Here is a 26,013-nt window from a genome sequence, read left to right as displayed (position 1 = left end):
AAGCAGGCATCAATCTGCAGACCTTTATCTACCCCCTCCACCAGCTCCTCCAATAGGCCTGCCAGCTGAGTTTCACATGAATATCCCCTCCGAAATCCATGCTGTCTTCTGTTAATCCACTGCCTTCCGTCCAGCTCCCCTACTACATGCCTGTGCACTAACCTCTCCATTACCTTACCTACTGCCGACGTGATGCTAACTGGTCTTCTATAGCTGGCTGGGTCCTCTTTGCTACCCCCCTTCTTGTGTATAGGTACCACCACCACCTCCTTCCATTCTTGCGGCAATTTGCCCTCCTGCAGCGATCTACTGAATACATAGCACCTCCAGGTACTTCACCATGGCTTGCCCCCCAGCTTTATCATCCCATTTCCTATGCCATCCTTGCCTATGGCTTTCCTGCTGTCTAACCTTGTCACTACTTTCGCGATTTTATCCTTCCTGATCTCCAGCCGTTTCTCGTGTCGCCCTGTACTTTGCTCAGCATGTTTCCTTTCCCACTGTTTTCCCTTCTCGAACACTGACATGTACTGCGTGGCCAACATTTTCGCATTTTCCTTGGATCCCGCTGCAATTTCCCCTTCCTGATTCCTCAGAATCGGTACCCCTATCCCTGTGCCCTTCGTGTTCCTAACAAACCCGTATAGCTTTTGCCAGTTGCCTTTGGTCCCCTGTACCATCAGGTTCCCGAGGTAGGCCTCCTTCGCTTTCTTTATCTCTCTATTCAATTGCTTTCCTATTTCTTTCAGCTCCTCTGTTACTGTCTTCTTCCCTCCTTTTTCCCCAATGCATATAACATTCTACCCTTCCTCTTTAGTTTTCGAATTTTCCTTCCATAATAGGGTGGAACCCTCCCACATTTATCCTTTTTTTTTCGGACATGAATTCCTGAGAATTATGTTTTGTGCCTGATTCTTTCTTTAATGTCTAAGAAGTGGCAGTAGGAATTTATACAAATAAAAATTAGTTCAAGTAATGTTAAGTATTATCCAGTGGATGACCAATAATTTAGTTTGGTTTTGTGATCAAATACCTATAATGGGAATTAATGTTAGTTTATAGCATAATGTTCAGCTTAGATAGGAAAGGAGAAAAATTCTAACATAAATGGTGTTGGCACATCTTTATGATTTAAATAGGTAAATAAATAATAATTCACACAGTATATTTTACTCTTTGGACCCCTGATCGAAATCTAAAAAATCTGTACGATCTTCCGCGGTAGGGCTGTTGTTATGTAAATAAGTGGTAACATATAGTTGCTTTGTATTATGTAAGTAATGTTATAATAAAGTACAGAATATATGAATATAATTAAAAATTATATTTTAATACTAATATTAACATTTTATTTCTCCCGAGTTTCTATTATGTATATACAGTGTGAAATTTTAAAACATCATTTATTTATTTTTGTTATATTTTTTAATTGTAATAATAATAATGTAATAATATCATTACATCTTTATAATTATTAGAAATACTGAAAATGAGCGATTTAATATTTTTAGGTTACAAATATTTGAAATTCAATTGAGTTAAATTTGCTGTGCTAAAATAAGCATTTTAAATTATAAGTGTAAAATAAAGTGTAGAATTGATATTAATTTTTTAAATTTAAGTTGAGTTCTTTCAGGTATATATTTCCCTTTTTAAAGTTTTACTTTCTGAACGCATTTGATTAATTTTTATTGTTTACGTTGTGATTATAATATTTTAAATGATGATAGGCAAAAATAATTGTGAGGAAACATTTTTTGCTTTTAAAGTGCCATAAAAATCCAATTTATATATATTAACAATTTTTGTTTATTAAAAAGGTGGGATACGTGACGTCATTGAACAAAAAAAACCGCGTATCTCACGCTTGTTCCGTTGTGGTTGCCGGATGCTTGTCCTCGTAGGGAGGGCGTTAGCGTGGTGTGATTGTGTGTTAGGTTTTAGGTAAAGTTTTAGGTGAAAGGTGTTTTATTGAATTGAGTGTTTACTGGCGATTGTGACTTGAACTGGTGATTAAGGACTGTCGAAGATGTCGTCTTCGTCGAAAGTAACGAAAAAGACTATTATTACTTCGTCGGCAACGACGTCTTCACCGCAGCAGGCATCTAGTACAAATACAAGCGGGTATGGCAGTGCTTCTCGTCCCAGTAGGCCGACAAGCCCTCTGACGCCTCATAAGTTAAGCCGATTGGAGGAAAAATCGGAACTAACTAACCTAAACAATAGATTGGCTACTTATATTGACATCGTAAGGAATCTTCAAAATGAGAACACCAATCTTGAACATAGAATTAGAACATTTGAAGAGACTCAAACTAGAGAAGTTAGCAATGTTCGAGCTATGTATCAAACTGAAATCGACGAATGCAAAAAATTGGTGGACGAGCTGTCCAAAGAAAAGGCGAAACTTGAGATTGATGTCAAACGCCTATTGGAAGATAAGAATGAACTGCAACAAAGGTAAGTAGAAATTGTTTTTTTATGTATCTTTTTAGAAAACTATTGGTAAATATCAGTAAAGTATTTAGAATTTTTCTAAAATTATTTATTTTAATTTTATTGTTATTCTTTACATGAGCTGCTTTTTGAATGTGGTTTTCCGAAAATGGTATTTAATACTGTGTTTCCTTTTAATGTTAACTTAAATGTGGGTTTTTCAATACTACTAAATTAAAAAAAATTCGAGTAGGTCGATTAGGTATGAAATTTGTGGTATCATTGAAAAGGTTTATAAAAGAATTCTGTTACATTAAAGACTTCATTTTCCGTGATTATAAGTAATTTTATAACATGATTTTTGTGAATCTAATGGGTGTCAAAATTAATTTCCTGGGTCTTGTATAATGTTAAGAATGTAATTATTTTTAATATAGCTTCCGTTAATAGTATTTGTGTTCACCTAGATTTCTAAAGACTTTGTGTTTGTTGTATAATAGTCTTTTGCGGAGAAATAGCAACAAAAAAAAAACTAAAATAATCATGTCTGGAAAAATTCAAAATGTGGCCTTAAAGAAAAAAACCCACCCAACTGACATCAATGTAAAACAACAAGCAAATCAAACCTTTAATGTTACATTTTTTAACTTTTGCTTGAGAACACACTGTAGCTGTATTCTAATAAACATGCATTTTCATGATGTATATTTCTCAATTCTGTAAAACTGCATTACAATATTATTTTGGAGTTAACCAGTAATTCATTGTTTAATTAGTTAGGTTAGCTGCATTTATAATACCGTACAAACAAGTGAATAGTTGGTTACATTAGGTTTTATTTGTTATAGTCACAATTGGGCTTTTACCAGGTGGTAAGGAGTCCAGAACCTTTTCTCACTTCCCTTTGCCCTCCATTTGCAGTGTCCTCAGGTCCCGTGCATCTCCCACCTAGCATTTATTTCTCCAGTCCATTCAACTCCTTCCCTGTGTTCCTTAGGAAGGTGTGCCTCACTTTATACGTTTGCTTCCATTTCCTCTGGAGCGTTCACTCGCGTGATCTCCACCTTCTGTGCACACTAGTTTCCAGCTGTCGTCAGCTCCCCCACTCTCTTTTTCATCTTAAATAGCCTTACAAACATTTTCATCCTCCCCTGTAAGGCAGGGCACACACAGAACGCACGAAATGACGTAACAATTTGTCTGATAGTAGTTGGCTTCTGTGTATTGACAGCAAGCCATGCACACAATCAGACGTGGCAGGACGACGCAAAACTGCCATGATTAGGCACGAGGTGGCAACATTAAATGACTACTCCATATTTATCGTGAGCGACTGTCTGATGGCTACAGTGTTCTGCACATGTGCTAATATAGATATTTGTTAACAATTGGCATGCTGTAGTGTGCATACCCTTATTTATAGTCTATAGTAAAGTGTTTGTAGCTGACTAGTTAAGGTGCCGTCTGGTCAGGGTGTCTGTGTTAGTGATGCAGGATGATAAGCATGATTGTTGCTTGTATTTCTAGCGCAGTATATCCTCTACGTGCAAGGCTCTGAACTGGCGTACAGTATGTAGTCACGGTGACCATAACAGTATATGGCGGAGAAGTGACGACACAGGTGTAATGCAAGGTCCATTAGTGCTTTCAAGAATCTATATGGTTGTTTAACACCTAAAAATTACTCTGACAATACGCTTTTTAGCTATTTTAACTATTTTAACTCTTCTATAAATACAGTTTAAAAACTTAATCCAAAATCAAAAGTACTTTTCAGTTCTCAGTGAATTCTTAAATGCTTTTCGTAAGACTTCACTCGCGTATCTCGAGTAATTTTAAAATCGCGTAGTTTTTCCTGAAGCTCTGCGCACTGTATGTGTACACGGACAGATTGTGCCATTAAATACTGTTTTCTCATTATTACTTTAAGTAATCATTCACTTGTATATTTATATATATTTTTTTCCGTTATGGAGCTGGATACAGAGTGATTGTATGTTTTTTTACAAGAGAGTCCAATTTTATATAGGCCTAATCTATCTTTGATGAAGGAGTTTCACAATAGAAATTTGATTTAAAGAATATGGGAAGAAATAATAATGTTGTGGGGTCCTGCCAAGCAACCACAGCACCCTTCTTTCTATACTCACCACCTGGTGAATCTGTTTTGCAAGTCCCAAATTTATTTTTCAGGATCACCCCCAGCTTCCTTTATTTCCTGCTCCTTTCAGCGATACACTTCCCTCATTACCTTCCTCTTCTTCATGAGGAAACAGTCTTGGCTACATTATTGAAGCACAACTTGGCAATGGCTACGTCACTGCACAATGTACCTACTGCAACCTGTAAACAGTAATTCCTCAGAAACCAGTATAATATGGAAATGCTGTTTACAGATTACTTAAATATAGGAACGCCTGAAGTGTTCAAAATTTCATAATTTTGAATTTTGTAAAAAAAAAAATTACGTAGAAGTAGTGGCCCTTGCAATTTAACATGTAATATTTCAATTATGTGTGTTTCAGTTATAATGATAAGAAAAAATGACAGCAAGCAAAATAAAACACATTTTTGACTTTCTTTTTCTTTTCAGATTGATCCCTCTCGTAGATAATTAACCAAAATAACACTTAAAATTCTTGCGCAGAATGTACCAATACAATAAATCTGGTAATAAATTGCATAATTTTTTTAGATAATTTTCAATTGTAAGGGCATCATTTAAAAAAAAAAATGTTCAAAAATGGATTTATTCATTTCCTTGTTTTATTTGTAATGATTCTGTTGAAGTGCATGCAGATATTTCCAAGAACTTCATATGTAACTTTACGTTAGCCTGTGCGGTAATCCTGCAGCTGCCATGTAAACGTTGAATACTACTACTGCAGCCACATGCGAAACAATGGTATTTTTGAGTTAGGGTTGGTGTAAAGTTATTGTAAATATTTCCTGTAATGTAAATACAGTGACATAAATTTTCTGTGTGTTAACCCATCATTGGTTGCATTATAAGCATCTTTCACAAAAAAAATATGGTAGGTTATATTTGAAGATGAGTTTGAGCAGCCATGTCCCCTTATCTAGCTGAGTTTTCACCTTTCATTGGCCATCACCCAAATTGGTTTTGACAGATAATGTATTGTTGACCTAGAGACAGTTCTCTGTTTAATGGTGTGCGTAGTGTGTGAGAACTTTTTCTTATTGCACGACCAGTCAGTAATGGTGACACTGCAGATTCAATTAATTTAATTTTTTTGCAGCATGTTCATTGGTTCTCGTAAAAAAAAAGGACAATACAAAAGTGTGCGCAACATGTGAGGCACCTATCTGTCCAGAAGTTTCTACTTATACTTGCCCAACCTGCAAGGATAAAAATTCTGTGGTTAAAAAATTTCACTTATAATCATACTTAATCATTTTGTTTAATCAAACTTTTTGGTCACAGGCTTAATTCAATACTTATGCATAGTTCTGAGAGTTAAAAGAAAACTTTATATATTAAATAAGTTTTGTTTTTGAATACATGTGGAATACTTATGTAATAAATTCTTATGTAATGTCAAAACAATTTAATGGTTCAATATATGAATGTATTCAATAAGAAAGAAGAATAAGAATTAATTTGTAGTATTGATTGATAGTTCTGTTTTTCAGACATAGAAAAGATGTTTAGGTACTTAACAAAATAACTTGTTTTGCAAGTGGTGCAGTTCAGTAGTGAGCTATGACAAGTCATTTTCGTGCCTAGGTGAATTTAACAGTCTGATATAATTTATCAGTAATTGTTGTTATGAGGAAGTATCTACAGATGAAATTATGATAAGTTATCAATGTGGAAAAATAAATAGAAATACTTATCATTTATACAGTGGATAAGAAGAGTTTATCAGAGAGGAAGTTCCAATACCTAGATAGATCTATTTAAGGTTTAGGTAAATGAGTCGGCAGGTTAAGACGTTTTATATAGTTTTTTTTTGTTTCATGGCCCCCAAAGCTCAAAACCATAGTCAACTCAAAAGTTTACACACCTACAATCACATTTTTGTGGACACGATAACTCCGTAAATTTGCACCAATCACTTCCAAACTGATACATAAAATATAGTTCTTGGTCGAGTTCGTTAATGGGCAAATCCAACCAAACGATTGAAAATAATTTTTTATACAACCAACCATTACTGCAAGGGATGGAAAATAACAGGTTAAAGGACAAAAAAAAAATATTCCCCTAGTAGGTAACCAGTAAAATATAATATAATAATTGTCAATTTTCTAATTATCTTAAACTTTGGTTTGAAATCATTCCTGATACTATGACTTCAAGGGGTTCAATAGTAAAGTTATTGACAATTTCATGTTTGCATGATAAATATAATTTATGAAAATAAGCCTAGGGAAGAAAGGTTTGTTTTCTACTACCATTTTACAATTTCATCATAGAAGAGTGTGCTTTTGTGCACCTAACAATTTGTGTTGTCACTGAAAGTATTTTGTATTAGAAGTCATATGTTAAAATTATGTTATTTTCATAGAGTAGGTGCTCTACTAAAAAAAATTAATCACAAATATGTTTTTTTTTAGTACTACTTGTGACTTATGTGCGCAGAACGAAGAGAAAATTGTCCGCGGATCGGGCACTCCTGTATACTATTCCGTGTTAGAATTTTAGTTTTAGGTTTGGCGAGTCGTGCTATAAGAACGACCGTGATTTTTTTTGCGCCATTTACGTAGTTCATAAACCCGGCCTTGCACACGAGAGTTGAACGATGGAATGAAATTTTGAATGATTTGAATTTGAATCATTTAAATGACGTGACTAATTAAAACAGTGATTACTTCAGGGAAAGCAGTATTTCTTGCGCGTGCCCGACAGGATTGGGTGCAACTCTTCCGCTCACCGGAGTGATGTCACTTCTTTAAATAGATCGTGCTAAGATCGATCGTCGTGTTCGCGCCGGCCGGCCGGCGAATCGTCAGCGTGCCCGCCGTGTAGTGTGTTCGAAAAGGAGGGGGAAGAGGGGAAGCGCGGACCGTTGGCCGCGGGTGCGTTCAGTTCACAGTTCCCGCTCGGAATATCGCCTGGCGTCACCCCTGTTGCGTCACGCCGTCCGCCACGTTGGTGACGTCATCTTCGCCGACACTCCGCGGGGCACCGCTGCTCGCCTTGAAGCGATGATGTCAGCGTCCCTCGCGGTTAAAACGAGGCGTTATGCCTGTGGGTAGGCTCGCGGCCATTGCCGTAACAGTAGACGTCGCGTGCCGTAAATTTATCAATGACCTGTGCAAATGTAATTTCGACGTCACACCGGCCGATCATGCGTACATTTTTAAATTCAGTAAAGTCTGTTTCCCTCCGATTAGAAGTCGAACTGGTTTTTAGAGTAGTTTACATTTCTTTTTAGTCAGTTACAATACTTTCATCTTAATTACATCATAGACAATTAAAATTTTTGCCAGGGTTAAGGTTTGCATTTAAAATACAGAGATGTTGGATGCAATTTAATATTTCTCGCGCAAATTAGACTCATACGATTTTAACACTTGAGTTTTTGTTCTAACCCACTTTAATCTCACCTGTTCCTAAAATTACATTTTCTTGCAAGAGTGGCCCTTAAGCAAATATTTCACGAATACGAGTTTGTTCACGATTGGTTTCGTTATAATTCAGAACGGATTGAAGTAGTTCAGAGCCAGTTACAAAATTGGAGCGCTTACTGACGTACGGGCCATATACACGTTCATTTTATCTGAATGCATATCGGAAGAATAAACTGAACTATTAACTGAAGTGAGAATTTGTAGCCACAACTCTAGTTTTTTTCGTCCAGTCGTGTCAGTTCTTTTTAGTGTCGCGGGAAACTGACGGGACTGACCGATCATCTGAGCGAACTGTCAGTGGACAGGATGGAACTAAGTTCCTTGTGCTTAGGCCAAATGCCGGAGGTTTCGCAAGACAGAACTGAGCAGTTACTTAAGTAAACCGTTCAAACATGACGTCACATGGAAAACTGACAGATAAACCTTAGCGTGTATGGATGGGGTTCTTTAGCCCTTTTGTGTACAACCGTAGGAGATATAAACTCAGCACATCTGTATTTATATGTTGTTTACTTTGATTTGCTTTTCAGGGAACTGAGTTCATTTCTTAATTGTAAATTTTTGAAAATTTAATTCGCAGTTTGAGCGGATCTTGATCGCGTGCTAGGCAGCAGTTGGTCGGCGGATGGATTTTCGTGCGGATACGAGCAGCACGGCACAACCGTTGACCTACTTTTCGCGCACGGGGTTGGGAGCTTACGGCGAGGAGTGACCCGGTATCCTTGACCGACTTGAATTCAGTTAAAAACGTGGCTGGGAACGCAAACCTAAAAGTCAAGTCGCGCTTTCTAAGCCTTGAGACGCCCGACGAAATGTTTATCCTCACCTGTATGTCTTACGTTGTTCGCGCTGAGTGGTTAAGCTCTAGCCAGCTTAGATAAGTGTTTTTTTCCCCCGCAACTAGTTTTTTACTGTCCTTTTTGGCCAAATTTAGGAATATAACATTTTGGTCTATCCTTTCATTTTATTTTTGACTTTTTTTTCACAATGGTTTCTAGACATATCAGACGTATATTTCTTAGCAAACGTTCTAAATTTGTTTGGCGAATCCAGAAAGTCATAATGCTAGAGCGAAAATTTCACTCCTTCACTCCATTTAGTTTTATAGACATAACCCTGTCAGACAGTGGAGGTTACAGAAATAATTTAACGAAAATCTGTTCGTTTCATGGTATTTGAACTCAAGACCTTACCATTTGTTTTAAACATAGTTTTACGTAAAGATTAGCTACGGTATTCGATACTAATAATTTCGTTTGTATTCGTAACTTCAGAAAACACCACCGCCACCTGTAACAAATCAGAGTTCTACTTCAATTCATTACTACTACTCTTGCAATTTGCAGACCTGCTTGTAAGATATTAGTTTTATTTTAAATATTTTTATCACGTCAAAAAATGTGTAGTAATGAAATAATTTAAAAAGTGGAAGTTTTCCAGCTCGTTTTCCTTAGTGTACACATCGAAGGCGTATTTTGAAAGCCTCTTCGTTGATGGCGTAATCTACGAATATTTATGAGGTAAAGCTAACTCACGTACAGCAAACAAGAACGCCTAGCGTATTCCAACCACGTGGCGAATGGAATATTCTGTATAAAACTTAACCGCAGTCGCTTTAGCGTCAGTACAGTCATAAAATAATCGCATCAAATCGATTAACCAGTACTGATTAAAGATCCACGGCAATAATATTTACCTTACCATGACGTTACTTATTGTCTTTATTGGTGGGGAAGTGTGTATACATAGCTATGCAAATATTGGGATCTTGATCGCTGAGATCGCTAGGGTTTGCTGGTACTGTCAGACGCCGATCTCATAGACATAACTCAGTTTGTGAGCACCTAGTCCATACCCACGTTCTTCACATCCCAGATAAAGTCTGGAGGGTACCGCCGCCTAAATATTCAATATTTATGACCTTGCTTTCCAAATTTAGTATTAATGAGCTGACTATATACTTGTTAGGCCTTTTCGGACTGAAGAAAATACATTGTACGGTCAGCAGAAGAATGAACGTAGACGTGTATGGGCCGGATGTCCTTTATCGCTAATGATACGTTGCCGCGATTCGTCGTTGTCGTCGTTGATCGTACGTCATCAGCATCCGGCTTCACGTTGCCTGTTGAGCACTGAATTTAAATACTTTCATGAGGGCAATTCGAAGCTTCTGAGTCTCTGGAGCGATAAGCGTGACACCAACGCACACGAGTGTAACATTGCCGTGGCTAGACATGTGTTTTTATCTCACCACGTGCGATTTTATTTGCTCCGTGACATTTTATTACAGGTTACCAACGACATTCCACAAACATTTAAAATCCAGTTCCAAAATATTTGCTTTGACTTATTTACGAAATTTTTCGACGGCATGGATTTGTGCTTGCTTACACGTCGCACGGTTATGCATAGAGAGCTAAGGCCCGCCAAGATAATAGGGGACCACGAGCCAGCTATTCAGTTCTCGTGGATTTGAGTCTTTTCGGGTTGCTGGGATTGAACCCACGACCCTTGCCCCATTAGCACAATGCGTTAGCGAGCACTGCCCCTCTTATACGCACGGAAGGTTTTGGGCGTGGTCGCTAGATAAAGGTGCTTGCCGCACGCGATTTGTGTTGGCTGGATGGATGGAAGAAAAGGCGTGTAAAATTACCCCTGCTGCTTAAATATTTAAAACACGTTTAAATAAAGTACAACTGTGTACCAGATGTTTGGCCATGTTTTCATATAGTCACCTTCCCCACGCTGGCTAGCTTATCAGCAAATAGTCATCGAATGAAAAATTTCATGTTTCATGTAGCAATGGCAGTATTTTATTGTAGGCGCTTAGCGCGGCTGTTCAAACGATTCTAAAAATGAATTATTGTCCAAATGTACTGTAATTGAAAAGTAGTTAGTTTTTATAGTTATATAGTTAATTATAAATTATTCGAGTAATTTTTTTTACTCTGAAACAGCATGTTCGATTTACAGCATTTCATGTTGCGAATCTCCTTGGTACCGCTGCCGTATGTTTCCTTCGCATGCCTGCTCGCGCGGCTACCGCAAGGCAGGGTTGCCATCTTGACAATAAACCGCGTTCCGGAGATGCGTTCAAGTTTCGCGGTGGAGTTTCACTGTTTCCTCGTCCTGGTAAAGGCTAGTTTACGATTGAGTTCGTGAGCATTAACGGCAAGTACCCAGACGTAAACCGGCTCTGATGGTAGTGATTGGCGAGAGAGCCGTTCAGTGGGGCGACTCGCGAAGCTCGTTGACCTCCTAGGAGCCTGGAGAACGCCGCGCCGTGGCGCGCCGGCGAGTCAACATGGCGGCAGAGGACGCCGCGGACCAAAGCTACGAAGCCAACGCGGCCACGCGCTATAGATAGCGTCTGGAACAACGCGTTGACCGAAATCTATTTTTGATGCTTAGTTTACATATAAAGAGTCAGAATTTTTTATTCGCTTTTCCCCCTGGGTTGCTACAGGATGCACGTTTAGGGTACGGTGAACCTGGCTGAATGCGTCGCAAGTGCCCTCATGTTCCCTGGTTTCGTGTGCTTAGATACACACAGAGAATCCGAAATATTTCTACAATTTTGGTATCTACTAATAATTTCTTGTCCCATATCCCGATTTAGCGGTTGTTTGTTGTAATTACGTTAGACTGGAGGTTTATTTCCTCCTTATAAAAAGAAACAAAATGTTTTACTAAAGGTACAGTTTTTTTGCCATAATAATATTAGAGGATCAATGTTGGACGAAATAGAGCACGGAAACTGCCACACAACTTCTCAAACATGGCTGCTATATATAACAAATTTTGACAGTGTTGCCAGGTCCTTTTTAGAGGAAATAAGTTTTAATTACCATCAAGTTAGTATCGTGAATGTTAATACGGGATTTTTCCTGCCCTCGATCGGACTGACATAACAAGCACAAGCATCGTGTAGCTGTCCCGTATTATTCTTTAGCTTATTTGCTTTTAGCCTATCCTTAAGAACTTCGTAACGTCATAAAAGTTATTTCCAATGTACACTTGTGCCTGCATATTAAATGCGAGGAAGAGAGATAACGTGAGCTATTTATTGTATGTTCAACTCTCGTTCTGGAGTCAGGTACTTTATGGAGGAAGTTATCAGCTTTTATGTCGTTTTTGTTTTGGCATTAAATAATATAGCGACGTGTAGTAGCTTGTGCAGTTAGATAAGACCTTCCCCCCGAGTTTTTGCTGTCTTTGTATTTCTCCAAGTGTCACGGGTTGAAGGAGGTGTGGACAGTGGACGTCGTTGACGTACATACTAGTATGTCATGAACCTCATTGACGCTGGTTACCGGCGTCTGTAGGACGTGGGTACGTGATGTGAGATTTATTTCACATGAGCAGTATTTCAGTAGCTCAGCGTTGTAAAGTGACGGACTCTAATTGCTCGCGGCAGAGTTTAGTTGTGGGAACTTTCCGAGGAAGGTGCGACTGCATTGTGCTCCCGCAAGCATGCAAGGTCTCGTATCTCCCCACCACTGCAGTTCTATTTGACTAGCTCTAGCGGAAGATTAGTGGCTTTATGTCGTGCTGTTTAGCATCCATCGTCGCTCGCCTGGCCTTGTTGATCGCTCTTGGCGATCGTGGCTCTTCCCCTCAGGTCGCGAGATCTATTTCGAGTGGTTTTTAAATTGTTCGTGATGTCAGGTGGAACGGCATTCTAGTGTAGGTAGTGTATTCGTAGTCAGTCCCAAAGTTTTGGCACATTCCCTTCTACCCATTCCCCCTTCAAAATTAACTCTAGTCAGGGGAATACGTAATGGGGAAAAATAGTAACCGCAGATCCAGAATTGGTTTCAATTGTTTATATGTCGTAACCATTTGTTGACGTTACGTATTGAAAATGTACCTTCGTTTAGAAAGAGATATCATACATTCATATACTTTCAAAGACATGAAATAACGTCTATTGACTCCTACTGCTTTAGTTTATAAATTTAGTACTAAACATCAATGCCACAGGAGAATATTTGTAGCATTCAGTCACTTTTATCTTTAGACATTTCATGTAATCATACTTTTAACGAAACCAAATTAAAAAAAATTCAGTCTCCTGGAAAGTCCCCAGCAAAATACTCCGACCGGACGAGAATCAAACCCATAATTTTTGTAAAACGTTAGAATATTTTGTATTAAAGCAATTGCTGTAATGTGTGTTTCCTACATTTAAGTGAATGTAAACGTTTCATTTGTCAACTCAATTTTTTCAAGAGCTGTTTTTGATAAATATAGTATTAGTCTATTTATTCTCTAGTGAATTCTCTCGTAAAAAGCGAGCTGTGGTAATATGAACATCTTGGTTATTGTTTGAATATTGATGAGTTTTCCCGTACCATGACTTTCGTAATCACCCTGTAAATAAAAAAGTCGCGAAACAATCGTTAAAGCAGACACAAAATTCTCGTGACCTAATTTAATAGATAACATATTCTTACCATAGTGTATGTATTATGAGTGTTAGTTTTTATTTTCAGTACGGAAGTTTACTTACTGACTGCACAATATCTCTTTCGTTAAACTTGTTTTTCTAAATGCTCATATTAAACATTTATATATATATAATTTTTTTAAAAATTGAGTGTATTTTGGGCCAAGTTTCTTTTGTTGAACCACCATCTTACGTTTTTTTGGTGCGTTAATTTTTGTAGAAAAAATGTGTGCGTGGAGACGTGCGACAGAAGTGAAACCCTTGCTTATCAGGTATTGATAGATATAAATTATTAAGTTTTCTCCGCCGATTACTCTCGCATCCTTTCACTGGCACTTTTTGGTGGTTTATTCCCATGTTGCCTAATAATACTTAATATCTGCTTCAGCCTTTTTATTATTTATAGGCATGATGTTAAATCACAATTTCCAGCTGAATGAAAAGGCAGAAAAAATTAACTCAATTCGAATATAAATTATGCTTAAAAGTCTATCTCACTAGTCTTGAGTCCTTTTGAATTCACAGTGTTCACATACAAAAAATAAATTACACTTACAAAGCTAACCTCTTAAGTCTAAATTTGTTTTAACATTTTCAATAACTTTATTCACATAAAAATTAATGATACTTATAAAATTAATTGCACACATCAATAACTCTTTTCCACACGAATAAATCAATTGTAGATACTTTAAATAAACATGGTAGCGTTGACCGTTAACAGTTACGAAAACTGAGTAGACACTAACAGCGTTACGAGAATTCAGTAGCATTATTGCTGCGTCCTTTCTACCTGTCCCCTGCCTTGTCCTCTTGCGGCCGGTACAAATAGCATATTTTATCCCCCCCCCCCCTCCCCCCTCTATCACCGTCACATTACAGCATTAACCTATCATACATACACTTTGTTCGAGATACGGTGAGAATTTTTGATAGGTGCTTCAGTGGACATACATGCTTGACAGCTGAAATTTCTGAGAAAATTTACAAAACATTGTTTAATACATAATTACATAGCTTATTACGTTGCATATTGAGCTGTCGAAGTCTATTCATTGAAGCACTGTGAAAATTCTCTATCGTGAACAGAGTGTACACGAGTTGTTTGGGAAGTCTAGTCTCTGGAACTCGAAAGCTCCTCACGCACTGGCGAGTTTGTGGGTGTGTTGCGTGGTTGGCAGCGCGCGCGGGCGTCGTGGTCGCCATGTGTAGCGGGGTGTTTATCCTTCATGTCACTCCCTTCCCTTCCCTTCCCTTCCCTTCCCTTCCCTTCCCTTCCCTTCCCTTCCCTTCCCCCCCCCCCTTCCCCTCCTTGCTAGATGACGCCTTGTGTTGCCTCGCGACGCGCCGCGCCACTCCCTGCCGGCCGTCGCCTAGCAACGCCAGCGAGGGCTCTCGCCCAACCCAAACACCTGCGCGCGCGCGCCGTGACGTCATCAACCGCCCGGAACTCTCAGGTCTGCCAATCTCGCCGAGTTTGCCGCGCACCTCCACTTATACACTTTCCTTGGAGCCCTTTTTTTAATGGTAGAAACCATATGGCCATGGAAGAAATAATGTTTACTTTGAACCATTGTAGTATTTACAAATTACATAATATTTATTTATTGACGTAATGGGGAAGTTAAGGCGTTAAGCCTTCTCTTACATTTGAGCCACAGTACTACACAACCACACCTAATGGCTTAAGAAATAAAATCCATTCACTTTCACTACTAAAGAACTTAAACATAAGTTAGCAAAGTTAAATATTTAAAGAACTTAAATATCAACCAACACAATTCCGTGGAAAGAATTTATCCAAGAAAAAAATATAACAGCACAAACCAACACAGTTTGCAAACACGACAATAACAGTAAATGCAGGTGGACAACAAAACCTGGACAACGCAGCAAGTATTCAAACACAACGATGAAGAGAAACAGATATTATGGACAACACAGTGACAACACACACCAACAAACGCAGCAGGTTTTCTATGACAAAAATAAAGACGTTTCGGGAATTGGCATCTGTCCCCGTCATCAGGCACAGATGGAAAAATAAATATAAAGGGATGGATGGACCAGGAATTGAATCCTTGACCATTACGTCACCTCGCTTGGCGAGTCCACGCCAGTTCTCTACCACTATCTACCACTACCACGATCAACGTCACCGAGCGCTAGTATCGTCTGACCTTTGCGACTCTGCTGCCGTTCCATCGGCGTGAAAAGACCAAGAACGATGACATCACAGCTTAGGTGACGCCACTGGATAAATAATTCATTCATACGTATTTCTACCTGCAGTAGTGATGCGTGCGCAGAAAATTCACGTTGACGTCAACATTTCATTGTCACAATCGGAATTCCAATAAATGTGTCATACATATTACAAAGCAAATATGCCTTAGTTTTCTCATCTCTACATTACACACAGGCTGTATCCGAATACATTGGGATGCGTCCTTAGCACACACATCCCTACATCCCTTAGAAAATGCAGCCACAATGTAGAGGACGCATTTCTAATGGATGGATAGTATCCGAATACTTTTACTGCTAGCACCACCTGTTGACTGTCAGTCGTACTAATGTTCACGCAGCCATTTTGTGTAGGGATATCTACGAATATTCAACAAAACGTAAATAATAAATACCTACCAATTAAAAAAATAATGTAACGTGTATGATATACATGTTAGCGATCCAAATAAAATACATTTTATAAATTGTTAACTTTAAAAATACTTATGAGTTTTGAATTATCCTTTAAGTTTAAATTCGTATTTTTATTATATTTATTAACGTCTTCATTTGTCTCTGTTTAAGTTATCACTTTCGCTTATAATGCTTGAAACAAATCTTATGCTGAAAATCTGAAGTAATATTATACACAAACAAAATAAAATCAGATTCCGAAGCTAAATGGATGTAGGGACGCGTTAGTGGATGGGAGTGTCGCATCCCTAGAAATCTCGAATTAGTGGATGCGTGAAGGGATGCATCGGCATCCCTTGTGAGAATTCGGATTCAACACAAAGATGGCCGCGTCCACTACGATGCACTTTTAGGGGATCCCTTAGCTAAGGGATCCATTAGGCCAGTATTCGGATACAGCCACAGTGTACACATTCTGGAAAGTCAGGGAATTACTTGTAATCCTGGAAAAATCCTGTAAATTCCCAATGATAAGTATTTTGAGGGGGGAAATATGCTCCAGTATGCCATCATCCAAGCTGTTTTTTTTTCCCAGACTGTATTGTTTTGTGTAGTTGTACTCACTACAAAATTGCATATGCAAGGTTCTGTTTAAACTAGGCCAGCTAAAGTAGTGATGGAGACTGGATTGTCTTTATTCCTTTTAGAAAATAACAAAAAGTAAATGATAAAAAAAGTTCATCAGGGAAATTTGTAATTTTTGTCAGGGAAAGTCAGGAAAATTTTATTACAGATTTGTGTGAACATTCTATTTTATCAGCATGATCTTCTGATAATTATTGCAATATTTTCAGGACTTCATATTCTTTCTGTATTTTGTTGACATGCAGTGAAGTAAAACTGGTTTTTGTGCATTTACAATGTAAGGAATTTTGTATTCTAAATAACTGCAGAATCACATTAATCACCTTTATATTGCAACATGTAATTTATTAGCATTTGTAAAAATCAGATTGTAATTTAATGTGAAGGATTAAAATAGTATATAATGTGCTAGTAGAATGATAGTTCATAAATGAAAATTTGAATGTTAGTTGGATATGAGGCATATTTTTAATGTCCTGAATAATCAACTATTTGCACCTGTACACAAGACTGCATTCTCAAATTTGCCTTGTCAATCAAAATTAGGGTGGTACGAAATTTCAACACTTCAGTAGAAAATCTTACTAAACACCATCAAGTTGCTATCATGAAGATAATATAAATACATTACTAAAGTAACTTGAGTGATGCTGATTAGAACAAGGCCTTAATTGTTACTTCGTTAGCACTGTTTTCTTGGATCGCCTGAAGCTAAGTGATTGCTAGCTAGGTGACGTTTTCTCTCTGTACATCATTTGATGGCATAGATTATGGTTACAAAAATGATGATTCCGGTTTTGTAGTGAAGTGTATTAAATTTTGATTTCTGCTCTACTGCATTCGTATTTTCATTTTAAAGTTGTAAATATACATCTCAATGAATATTCTACTAGTTTTCACTTATAAATGACTCCAGGATTGTAATTATCATAGTCAATAGTGATTTCTGGTACCCACTTCTCTATTAATACTTCTTGCGAACCTAACAACATACAACTAGTAACAACTATAGGTTTTGCTTTTATACATGCTTTTTTTGTCATTGATTTACTAAATTAAAAAACTTAACAGGGCAATTTATTAACAATTTTTTTTAAGCTGGCAATTTGATTGTCCATACAAAACAAGATTGGCAGATTGATGAAATATTTGTTCCTAATTATTTAAAATTTGAAAAAATTGTGGCATTTAATATCAAAATCGCATGTTGAATTTTTTTTTAATATTAAGATAAATTGAGGCGGTCTACGTAAAACGGGCGTATAAGCAAAAATGATGTTTTGAGAAAACACAAAAAGAATATTTCATTGCTTTCTCCTGTTGTCATAGTAATCATTATTCCTGTAATTTAAATTTAATCACTCATTTTAACTATTAATAATATAAATAAGCAGCATCACACAGGACTATCAAAACATAACATAACCACAAAACAAGAAAACCTGACTGTGAAAACCAGCTGACATCACCTCACAAAAACAGGTGTACCAACTTCAATTTTCAAGATATTGCGATGAAACTTGCACCACTGAATTCTACACGAAATGGCGGATCAAATAAAGCGATCTGCGTAAAAAGGGCGTATGGATCCATACGCCCGTTTTACGTAGACCGCCTCAATTGTAGTTTCAGATGTTTTTTTTACAATGAAATTTTTTTTACAGATTTGATAAGTTGAAGCGTGAAAAGCTGAGTGCTGATTCGGCACTCTCTGTTGCTGAGAAGCGCGTGGAAGATTTAGCAGGACAGCTGAAGCATGCTAAAAGTGATCTTGGGAAATTGCAGGCTGAAGTTCATGTAAGTAAAGGTCAAGTAATCATAGTAATGTAAACTTTTTCTTAAAATTATTATTTAGTGAAGGTCTGGTAATTTCAAGTTCAGTAATATTTAATTGAAATTAGGTACATCATTTTTTAAGAATGTTTTTGGAAGTATAAAAAGTACAATTTTCTTTGCACATATTACACTTTTAAAAATGTGGCACTTTTCAACTTGATTACAATATTTATTGGGGTAAAATACAAATAAAATATTATTAAAGTCACCCTGTAATATTGTCATAAAACTATTTAAATTCACAAAGTCTTAAGTAAAATAACATATTCCTTCAGCTCATTTTACAATGTAATTTCAGGCATTTTCAAATTATTCAAATAATTTTTTGTATTTGTCTAATTTTTGTTTTAGATAACTTTTTTTTTTTAAAATTTTCATAAATATCCTTTGTTAATTTTATATGTGTTCTTATATTTCTTCATGTTTTTTTTTTTTTTTTTTATCAAATCCATTCCTATATCTACAACACATTAATTTTTATTTATGTTGATTACGTATTCTTTCAAATACTAACATTCATTACTTTTTGTTCTTGGTACAGATAATAGGTGTTAGCAGGGGCGCAACAACGTGGGGGGGGGGGGGGGGGAAAGGGTATTTTGCTCCCCCCTCTGAAACCTTGAAGTGGGGGCAAACGGGGGCAAAGAAAGTGCTGTGTAATCAATTTTTAGTTAATAAAACTGCTTAAATAGCACCATTTTCCACCTTAAAATACAAATTTTCCCGGGGGGATCGATGATTCTTTATAAAAAGGTACATTGCCCCCCCCCCCCCCCCCCCCCCCTTTGGATATTTAGTTGTTGCGCCCCTGGGTGTTGGATACACCAACCACATATTTAGTGCCACGACTTGAGATGCATGTTGCGCGCTCAGTGTCGATGCAGCCGGCTCGGTTCCCCAGGACCTGCGGCAGGAGAACGCCGACCTGAAGGAGGCGCTGAAGGCGGCCCGGCAGGAGCTGGACCAGGAGATGATCAGCCGCGTGGAGCTGCAGAACATGCTGCAGAGCCTCCAGGAGCAGGCCGCCTTCGACCGGCAGGTCAGTCGTCGCCGGCGGTGGACTTTCACTGGGAATTTATTAGCTAGTTTTATTGCTTCCTCATTTTGTTGAATTTCAATTGTATTATTAAAAACATTGAATTTTTTTATGGTTATACTAGCTGCCCGACCCAACTTCGCACGTTTGTATTAATGGGGGAAAAATGAGACCAAATCTCTTATTTACAGTTATAATAAATGAAATAAAACGAAAATTAATGAAACTTAATACAATGCTTTGTAATGTACCGAAGAAAAAACGAATAGCACCGATGGTTTTCCGACTCTGGAGCACGCAACGTTGTCATGGAGACGAAGTACCCACTGTTTCCCGGGCTTAAACACCAATCAACATTGATAATCAGTTTATTATTAATTATAAATTTTTAAGACCATTAATGGAAATAAAAACTATCCTATCTCTCAAGTTGGAAAAAATTACACATAAATGCCAATTTTCATCGAAATCGGTTGACTTGGTGAAGAGTTCACTGGAAACAAACATCAGGACACTGGATTTATATATATTAAGATTTGTATGTTACATTTCTAGATTTTCAGTTTGAAATCCAATAAGTTTTTAACGGCCAGTTGCACCATAAGAGTTGAGGCGCGATTTCAAGTCGTGTGGAGCAACTGGCCATGAGTGAATCGGTGGATTCCTTAACATGTCAAGTTTTTTTTTTGCCATGCAATGGTTGGCAGTCGGTCTGATCGACGTGTGTTTGCAGTGCTACGAGAAGCAGATCACGGAGATCAGGACCCGCAAGGAGACGGAGATCAGCGAGGTGGACGGGCGTCTGCAGGCCCAGTATGACTCCCACCTGCAGGAAGAGCTGCAGTCGATGCGAGAGCAGTTTGAAGGGGAGATGGCTGATCGAGCCAGGATGATGGAGGAGTCCTACAAGGACAAGGTGTGTTTTTTGGTTCATATCCAAGAAAGTGAATTATTTTTTTATATTTTAGTTTCTCTTGCATTTTTGATTTATTTTGTATTTTAAGAAGTTTTGTGTGGCTTTTCGCCATGCCAAAATAGTTACATATTAAGAAGGGTTTTTACTAAAAATAATAAAGCCAAGCTTTGTATTTTTAAATTCAGAGCAGTACCTTGTTTGGTGTGTGGTGAGAGCTGAGAAGTAAAATAGTAGTGTTTTAATTTGTTACTGCTAGTGTTTATATGAAGCCTAAAAAAATATATATATTCTTGATTTTTTTTGCATGTCTGCTAAAAATTATATTTTTTTAAAGGGTAACTTGTCACCACATATTATTATTATTATTAGACACTTTTTAGTGTAAATCTATCATAATAGATCTTAGGCATTTTATGTTTACTTTCAAATTATTCAAATTTTGTCTAACAGAGGTTTTATGCAAGTGCTCATAATTATGATCACTTGTGTGACCTATTTCAGGTAGAAAATAATGTTTTGTAAATATCTGGTAAACAACTTTGTGACCTGACAACAAATGCCAGAGCTGTCAGGATAAATTGCAGGAGACGAGTCATAGAGTGGTACCCTGAGCGAAGCCTGGTGGAACGGGGTGGAACGTGTGTGTGTGGGGGCGGTGTGCAGATAAACGGGCTGCAGAGCCAGCTGGACCGCCTGAACGACCACGTGGAGAAGCTGCAGATGAAGCTGCGTGAGGAGCAGCACAGGAGCAGCAGCAGCAGCTCGCAGCTGCGTGACCTCGAGCAGCAGAACAGGGAGTTCCTGGTGAGACCTCGCTCTCTCTCTCTCTCGCTCTCTCTCTCTCGCTCTCTCTCTCTCTCTCTCTCTCTCTCTCTCTCTCTCTCTCTCTCTCTTCCCATAAACCTTTCTTTTGTAGATGAGTGTGCCAGTCAAATCCTCAAATACACGTTTATAGTCGAGGTAAAAGATTAGAACAACCATCAGTGATTCCACTTAAAATAATATAATCATGCCTTAGTGAGTTTAAGCAATCCATTTTACATTGGCTATTACCTTTCATTGAAATAATACAGCTGCATCTTTTGCTCTGAACTTCATGTGCTCTATAGTTAAATACGTTATGTCCTTGAAGTATGTATTTCAGACGTCTGAGAAGCCTAATATTTGGTTGTAATTGTTTAATGAAATGTTACTGTATTGAAGTTGTATGGTTGGAAAGTTTCCATGTTCTGGTGCTTGGTTATAGGCTCGTATCCGAGACCTGGAGGAGCAATTGGCCTCGGAGAGACGCTATCACATGGACAAGATGGCAGAGGCAGATGCGGTCATCAGAGGCTTGCAAGAGGAGAAGAACCAGCTCCAGCTTGACTATCAGGAGTTGGCGGACATCAAAGTGAAGCTGGACTTTGAGATCCAGGCATATCGCCAACTGATTGAGACGGAAGAGATCAGGTTAGTCAGGACACTGCAATTGCTCAATGCCATTTGAAACATACATGTCATATAGTTTATGTACTCTGTTTTTGTCACATAGTATTTGTCAAGACCTAAAGTCTTCTTAAAGGCCTTCTGCCTTTGCGTTAGCTGGATTGCTATGGTCAAGGAAAGCGTGGAAATGTCATGGAATTCCATGTACCCTGGAAAAGTCAGGGAAACCAAAAATATCTCTGGCATTACTATGCATACTTATGAAACAACACATTTTTTCTCCTACACAGTTTATAAATATACTACTGTGTTTTATCGCTTAATCGTCGTACGCGCATAACGTCACATCGTTATTTTAAGTTGTCAAAATTTGGAAAAAAATATTCTCGAATAAATTTTGCATGATGCTGTTAGATTCCGAGCACTTTGTGTAGGTAGTTTTCCCGTGTAAAATGATGTATTTTAAAGTTGAAAACTGTTATTCATTCTGATAATACCACTTATTTAATTAACAGAAATACGAAGTTGTCTGACATGAAAATTTTCTTTTAAAGAAATTTTCAAACTATATATCTTTATCTGTTTGTCTTTGTCGACGCTGTGTACCGCTTATTGCCATGAAATTTTCTTGATTAATGTTCTCAGGTTGAACATTTCTCCTGGATCGGCAAAGTCGCCTCTGTCACGTAGCACTCCGTCACGTATGACTCCTCTGAGAGGAACAAAGCGCAAGCGAACTACCTTGGAGTCGTCCGAGACAGAGACATCATCTGCTTCTGATTTTTCTGAGAAATCTCATGCAACTGGTGATGTGGTGATCAGTGAAGTGTGTCCGGAAGGGAAGTTTGTGAAGATCCACAACACAGGGAACAAAGTAAGTTAAGTTTAAAAACTAGATTGGTAAAAGTTCTAAAACTCGAGCCAAACTTCTGCTTTTTGAATTGGCTTGAAAATCCAGCTCACCTTTACAATTCCTACCTTCCTACCTTGATAGGCAAGGCTATTTGCCTGGTTTGTGGTGTCAGACCTGTCACAATGGTTACTGTTAGAAAAAAGACATGCCACTTCGAGGTATTTTTTTTTTTACAAATGGCAGCATCCAATAAAAACTAGTTGGATTACAGACGTGCATCGCAGCGTAGGGAAACACACACATTCAACAAAAGTCACATGCCGCATTAAACTATATTTCATGCATTCAAGATAAGTGGAATGACACAGTTTTAGTTTATAATGTTGCACATTGTTAGTCAATTTTTCAGCTTTTGTTTAGATTTTTCTTTTGTACACGTAGATTCACTTGTTATTTGAATAAAATTGTTGACAATAGTGTTGTGTTGAAAGACAAAGATATTGTTGAAAGGCATGAGTAAGAAAATAATACTGAAGTGAGCTTTTTTTCTCCTTTGCGCATCTGTGAATTTGACTGCCACTGAATTAAAAATAAGTGTTGATTATCTCATGATACCATTGAGAGAATTAGAGAGCACTTACTAGAACAAAGAGTAACACAATGTTACTACCAATAACTAAGAAATGTCCATACATATCAGTTACATTTATATTTGAGTCGCACAGTCTTAACCTGGGTTATATTGAATAGTGTTAAATGGGACATATTCTTTGTGCCCATTCTGTTTGTTTGAATTGAGTGGATTTTGATAGCACAATTAGCGCTGAGCTTAGCCATGAAAGCTTAGTGCATGAACCAAGCCATATGGAAGCCTGGTTTGTATGTGTGCATGTACTCTTCATGTAAACATTGTCCATGAATCTTGAACCTTATTCAGGTCAAACCAATTTCAATTTAAAGCTATCTAAAATAGTGGTTTCTGGTATTGTTAAATGTTTGTGTGTCTATTCATAGTTTATTTTATGAGAAAATGTTATTTATGCATAGTTATTTAAATGAAGTAAAGTTCTTTAAATTGCAAAATAGAACGTTTTAAAAAAAATTAATTTATGTCATTTCCACAATAATGGGTTTTTAGTTTTTTTTTGTGATTTAATCTTTTGTTCTAGCGTTTTTACAGATCCATAATAGTAATGTAGATGTTCTCTTGATTTCCAGGAAATTACTCTCAGTGGCTGGCAAATCGTGAGAGTTGCTGGTAGCGAGGAAACCAATTTCAAGTTTCACCGCTCCGTGAAAATGGAACCTGATGCCACAATCACCATTTGGTCGTCTGATATAGGCCAGACTCACGAACCACCACACAACCTGGTGATGAAGAGCCAGAGGTGGTTTGTTGGGGACAACATGACCACTGCCCTGATCAACATTGAGGGAGAGGTGTGTAGTGTTGCTTTGATGGCATCAAACACATCAAGTTGTTGGGGTTAAAAAACTTTATTTACAGTCAGCCTGTTAAAAAGTTTATTCATTTTTTATTCAGTTGAGTTCTATTAAAAAAAAAAACTTCATTTTGATACAGCATTCAGTTTGGTTTGGGTAAATTATTTGCCTAATTTTTGCTTTGTAGTGAAATATCCAGGTTTGGCATCCTACATTTGGCTAGAATCCACTGTATTCTGTTAATCTTAGCTTCATAGTACTTCAGTAATGAAAACATTACATTAAATATTTTTAAAACTAATTAATGAGAAAGCACCAAAGTTAAAATAGTTGAATATAAGAATAAGTTTTTTTCATTGGTGTTTGCACATGTGGTTGTGGTTTTTGGTATTGTAATTATGAAGAGTATAATTTATTCTTGCAGGAAATGGCAAAGCATGAGCGTCAGCGTACGCAGAAGTATTTGGCAACGTCTCAGTCCCACACTCGTGAGTCTGTGCCAGTTTCTGCCCGCAGAGTGAGGCAGGAGATACATCATTACCAGGTGATTTTTTGGATTTTCTCCCATTCACATAGCCAATTAATTGTATTTTTGGCATATTGGACTCACCCTCCTCTGGTTTGCTAAATTTATTAGAGAAAACATTTGTGAATAAGACAGGGAGGAACTGTGGGTTTTAGGAACTACCCAAACAATGAATTTTACAATTTTAGTTTCATGGTTATCACGTAACATGGTTTTCGTTAATATTTACCGCCTGCTTGCGTGAACAGTTAATAACTGTTGAATACATCGCTTGTACTGGTGGTAAGGGATAGTACATTACTTAAATTTATTTTATGTGAGCTACACACAAAACTCAGACCATTCTCAATCCTGAACCAGCATTTGTGTACTCTGTGGTGATATGTGTTGAGAAATCATCGGTAGGCCTACGTGAATATTAAAAAATTCGTATACAAATGGCATTCACATTTGATTCAACTTCCAATACTAATACTTAAAAATAATGAATATTCATTTGGTTACAAATATTTTACATAGCATACTTTGTGAGTTGGTAGTGTACCAACGTTCACTTTTGAGGTTGTCCAGGGAGGACACAGACCGGGAAAACCGGGAAAATTCATGGAATTTTAAAACAGGTCAGGGAAATTTTTTGAGATTACCTAGTTTGTTTCTGCATCGTAGTGATTTCTTCAATGGCAATTTGTTATAGAAGCATTATTTTATCTGTAGCATTTTGAAGAAAAAAAAGTGTCTGCATATTACTGTATTTACCTGAATCATCCACACGCAATCGTTCCTTAAAATGTGTGTTGAACAAGCACGGTGCATGGCTTATTCAGAACTTGACAACGCTGCATCGTAGCACCAAGTTCCGTCCAGCTACAAGGTTGGTAAACCTGTTGCTGAATGGACTATGGACATCTTGCATGTGGTTTGAAAGTGAATGTTTTTTTGTGAGAAAGATGTTGCAATGATTACCAAAGGGTTGTAGTTTCTATTTCCTACGGTGGCTGAAAAATCTTAAAATAATTAAAATTGATGAGGAAATGGGAAATCATGCTATACCAAGAAAGTCTTGTATGTGACTAGGGAAAAAAAAAATTGATTTTGATTGATTGTGTAGTAATGCATTTTTTAAGGAGAGAATTTGTTGTTAATGCTTCTTAAGCAGTTTCCAATTATTTTGTTTAACGTAGTAGGCCTGTGTGAATATTCAAAA

General features: G+C 37.5%; 1 protein-coding gene across 2 annotated transcripts in view; it reads left to right on the top strand.

Annotated features, from left to right (window-relative positions):
* Positions 1–1,716: 1,716 nt before the first annotated feature.
* Positions 1,717–26,013, top strand: part of LOC134532703 (lamin Dm0-like) — a 33,461-nt gene continuing 9,164 nt past the window's right edge. The window contains exons 1-9 of one of the 2 annotated variants that reach the window (XM_063369459.1): positions 1,717–2,460; positions 18,436–18,568; positions 19,509–19,646; positions 20,377–20,559; positions 21,223–21,363; positions 21,806–22,011; positions 22,633–22,861; positions 24,059–24,280; positions 24,708–24,827. In XM_063369459.1, coding sequence (XP_063225529.1) covers positions 2,030–2,460; positions 18,436–18,568; positions 19,509–19,646; positions 20,377–20,559; positions 21,223–21,363; positions 21,806–22,011; positions 22,633–22,861; positions 24,059–24,280; positions 24,708–24,827 — 1,803 coding nt within the window. In that variant the 5' untranslated portion in view covers positions 1,717–2,029. The remainder of the gene's footprint in view (positions 2,461–18,435; positions 18,569–19,508; positions 19,647–20,376; positions 20,560–21,222; positions 21,364–21,805; positions 22,012–22,632; positions 22,862–24,058; positions 24,281–24,707; positions 24,828–26,013) is intronic. The other variant, XR_010075171.1, reaches the window with a different exon arrangement.

Source organism: Bacillus rossius, chromosome 6, assembly GCF_032445375.1.
Source record: "Bacillus rossius redtenbacheri isolate Brsri chromosome 6, Brsri_v3, whole genome shotgun sequence".
Lineage (NCBI taxonomy): Eukaryota > Metazoa > Arthropoda > Insecta > Phasmatodea > Bacillidae > Bacillus > Bacillus rossius.
The sequence above is the reverse complement of the archived record's forward strand: the minus strand, read 5'-3'. Positions and strand labels throughout refer to the sequence as shown.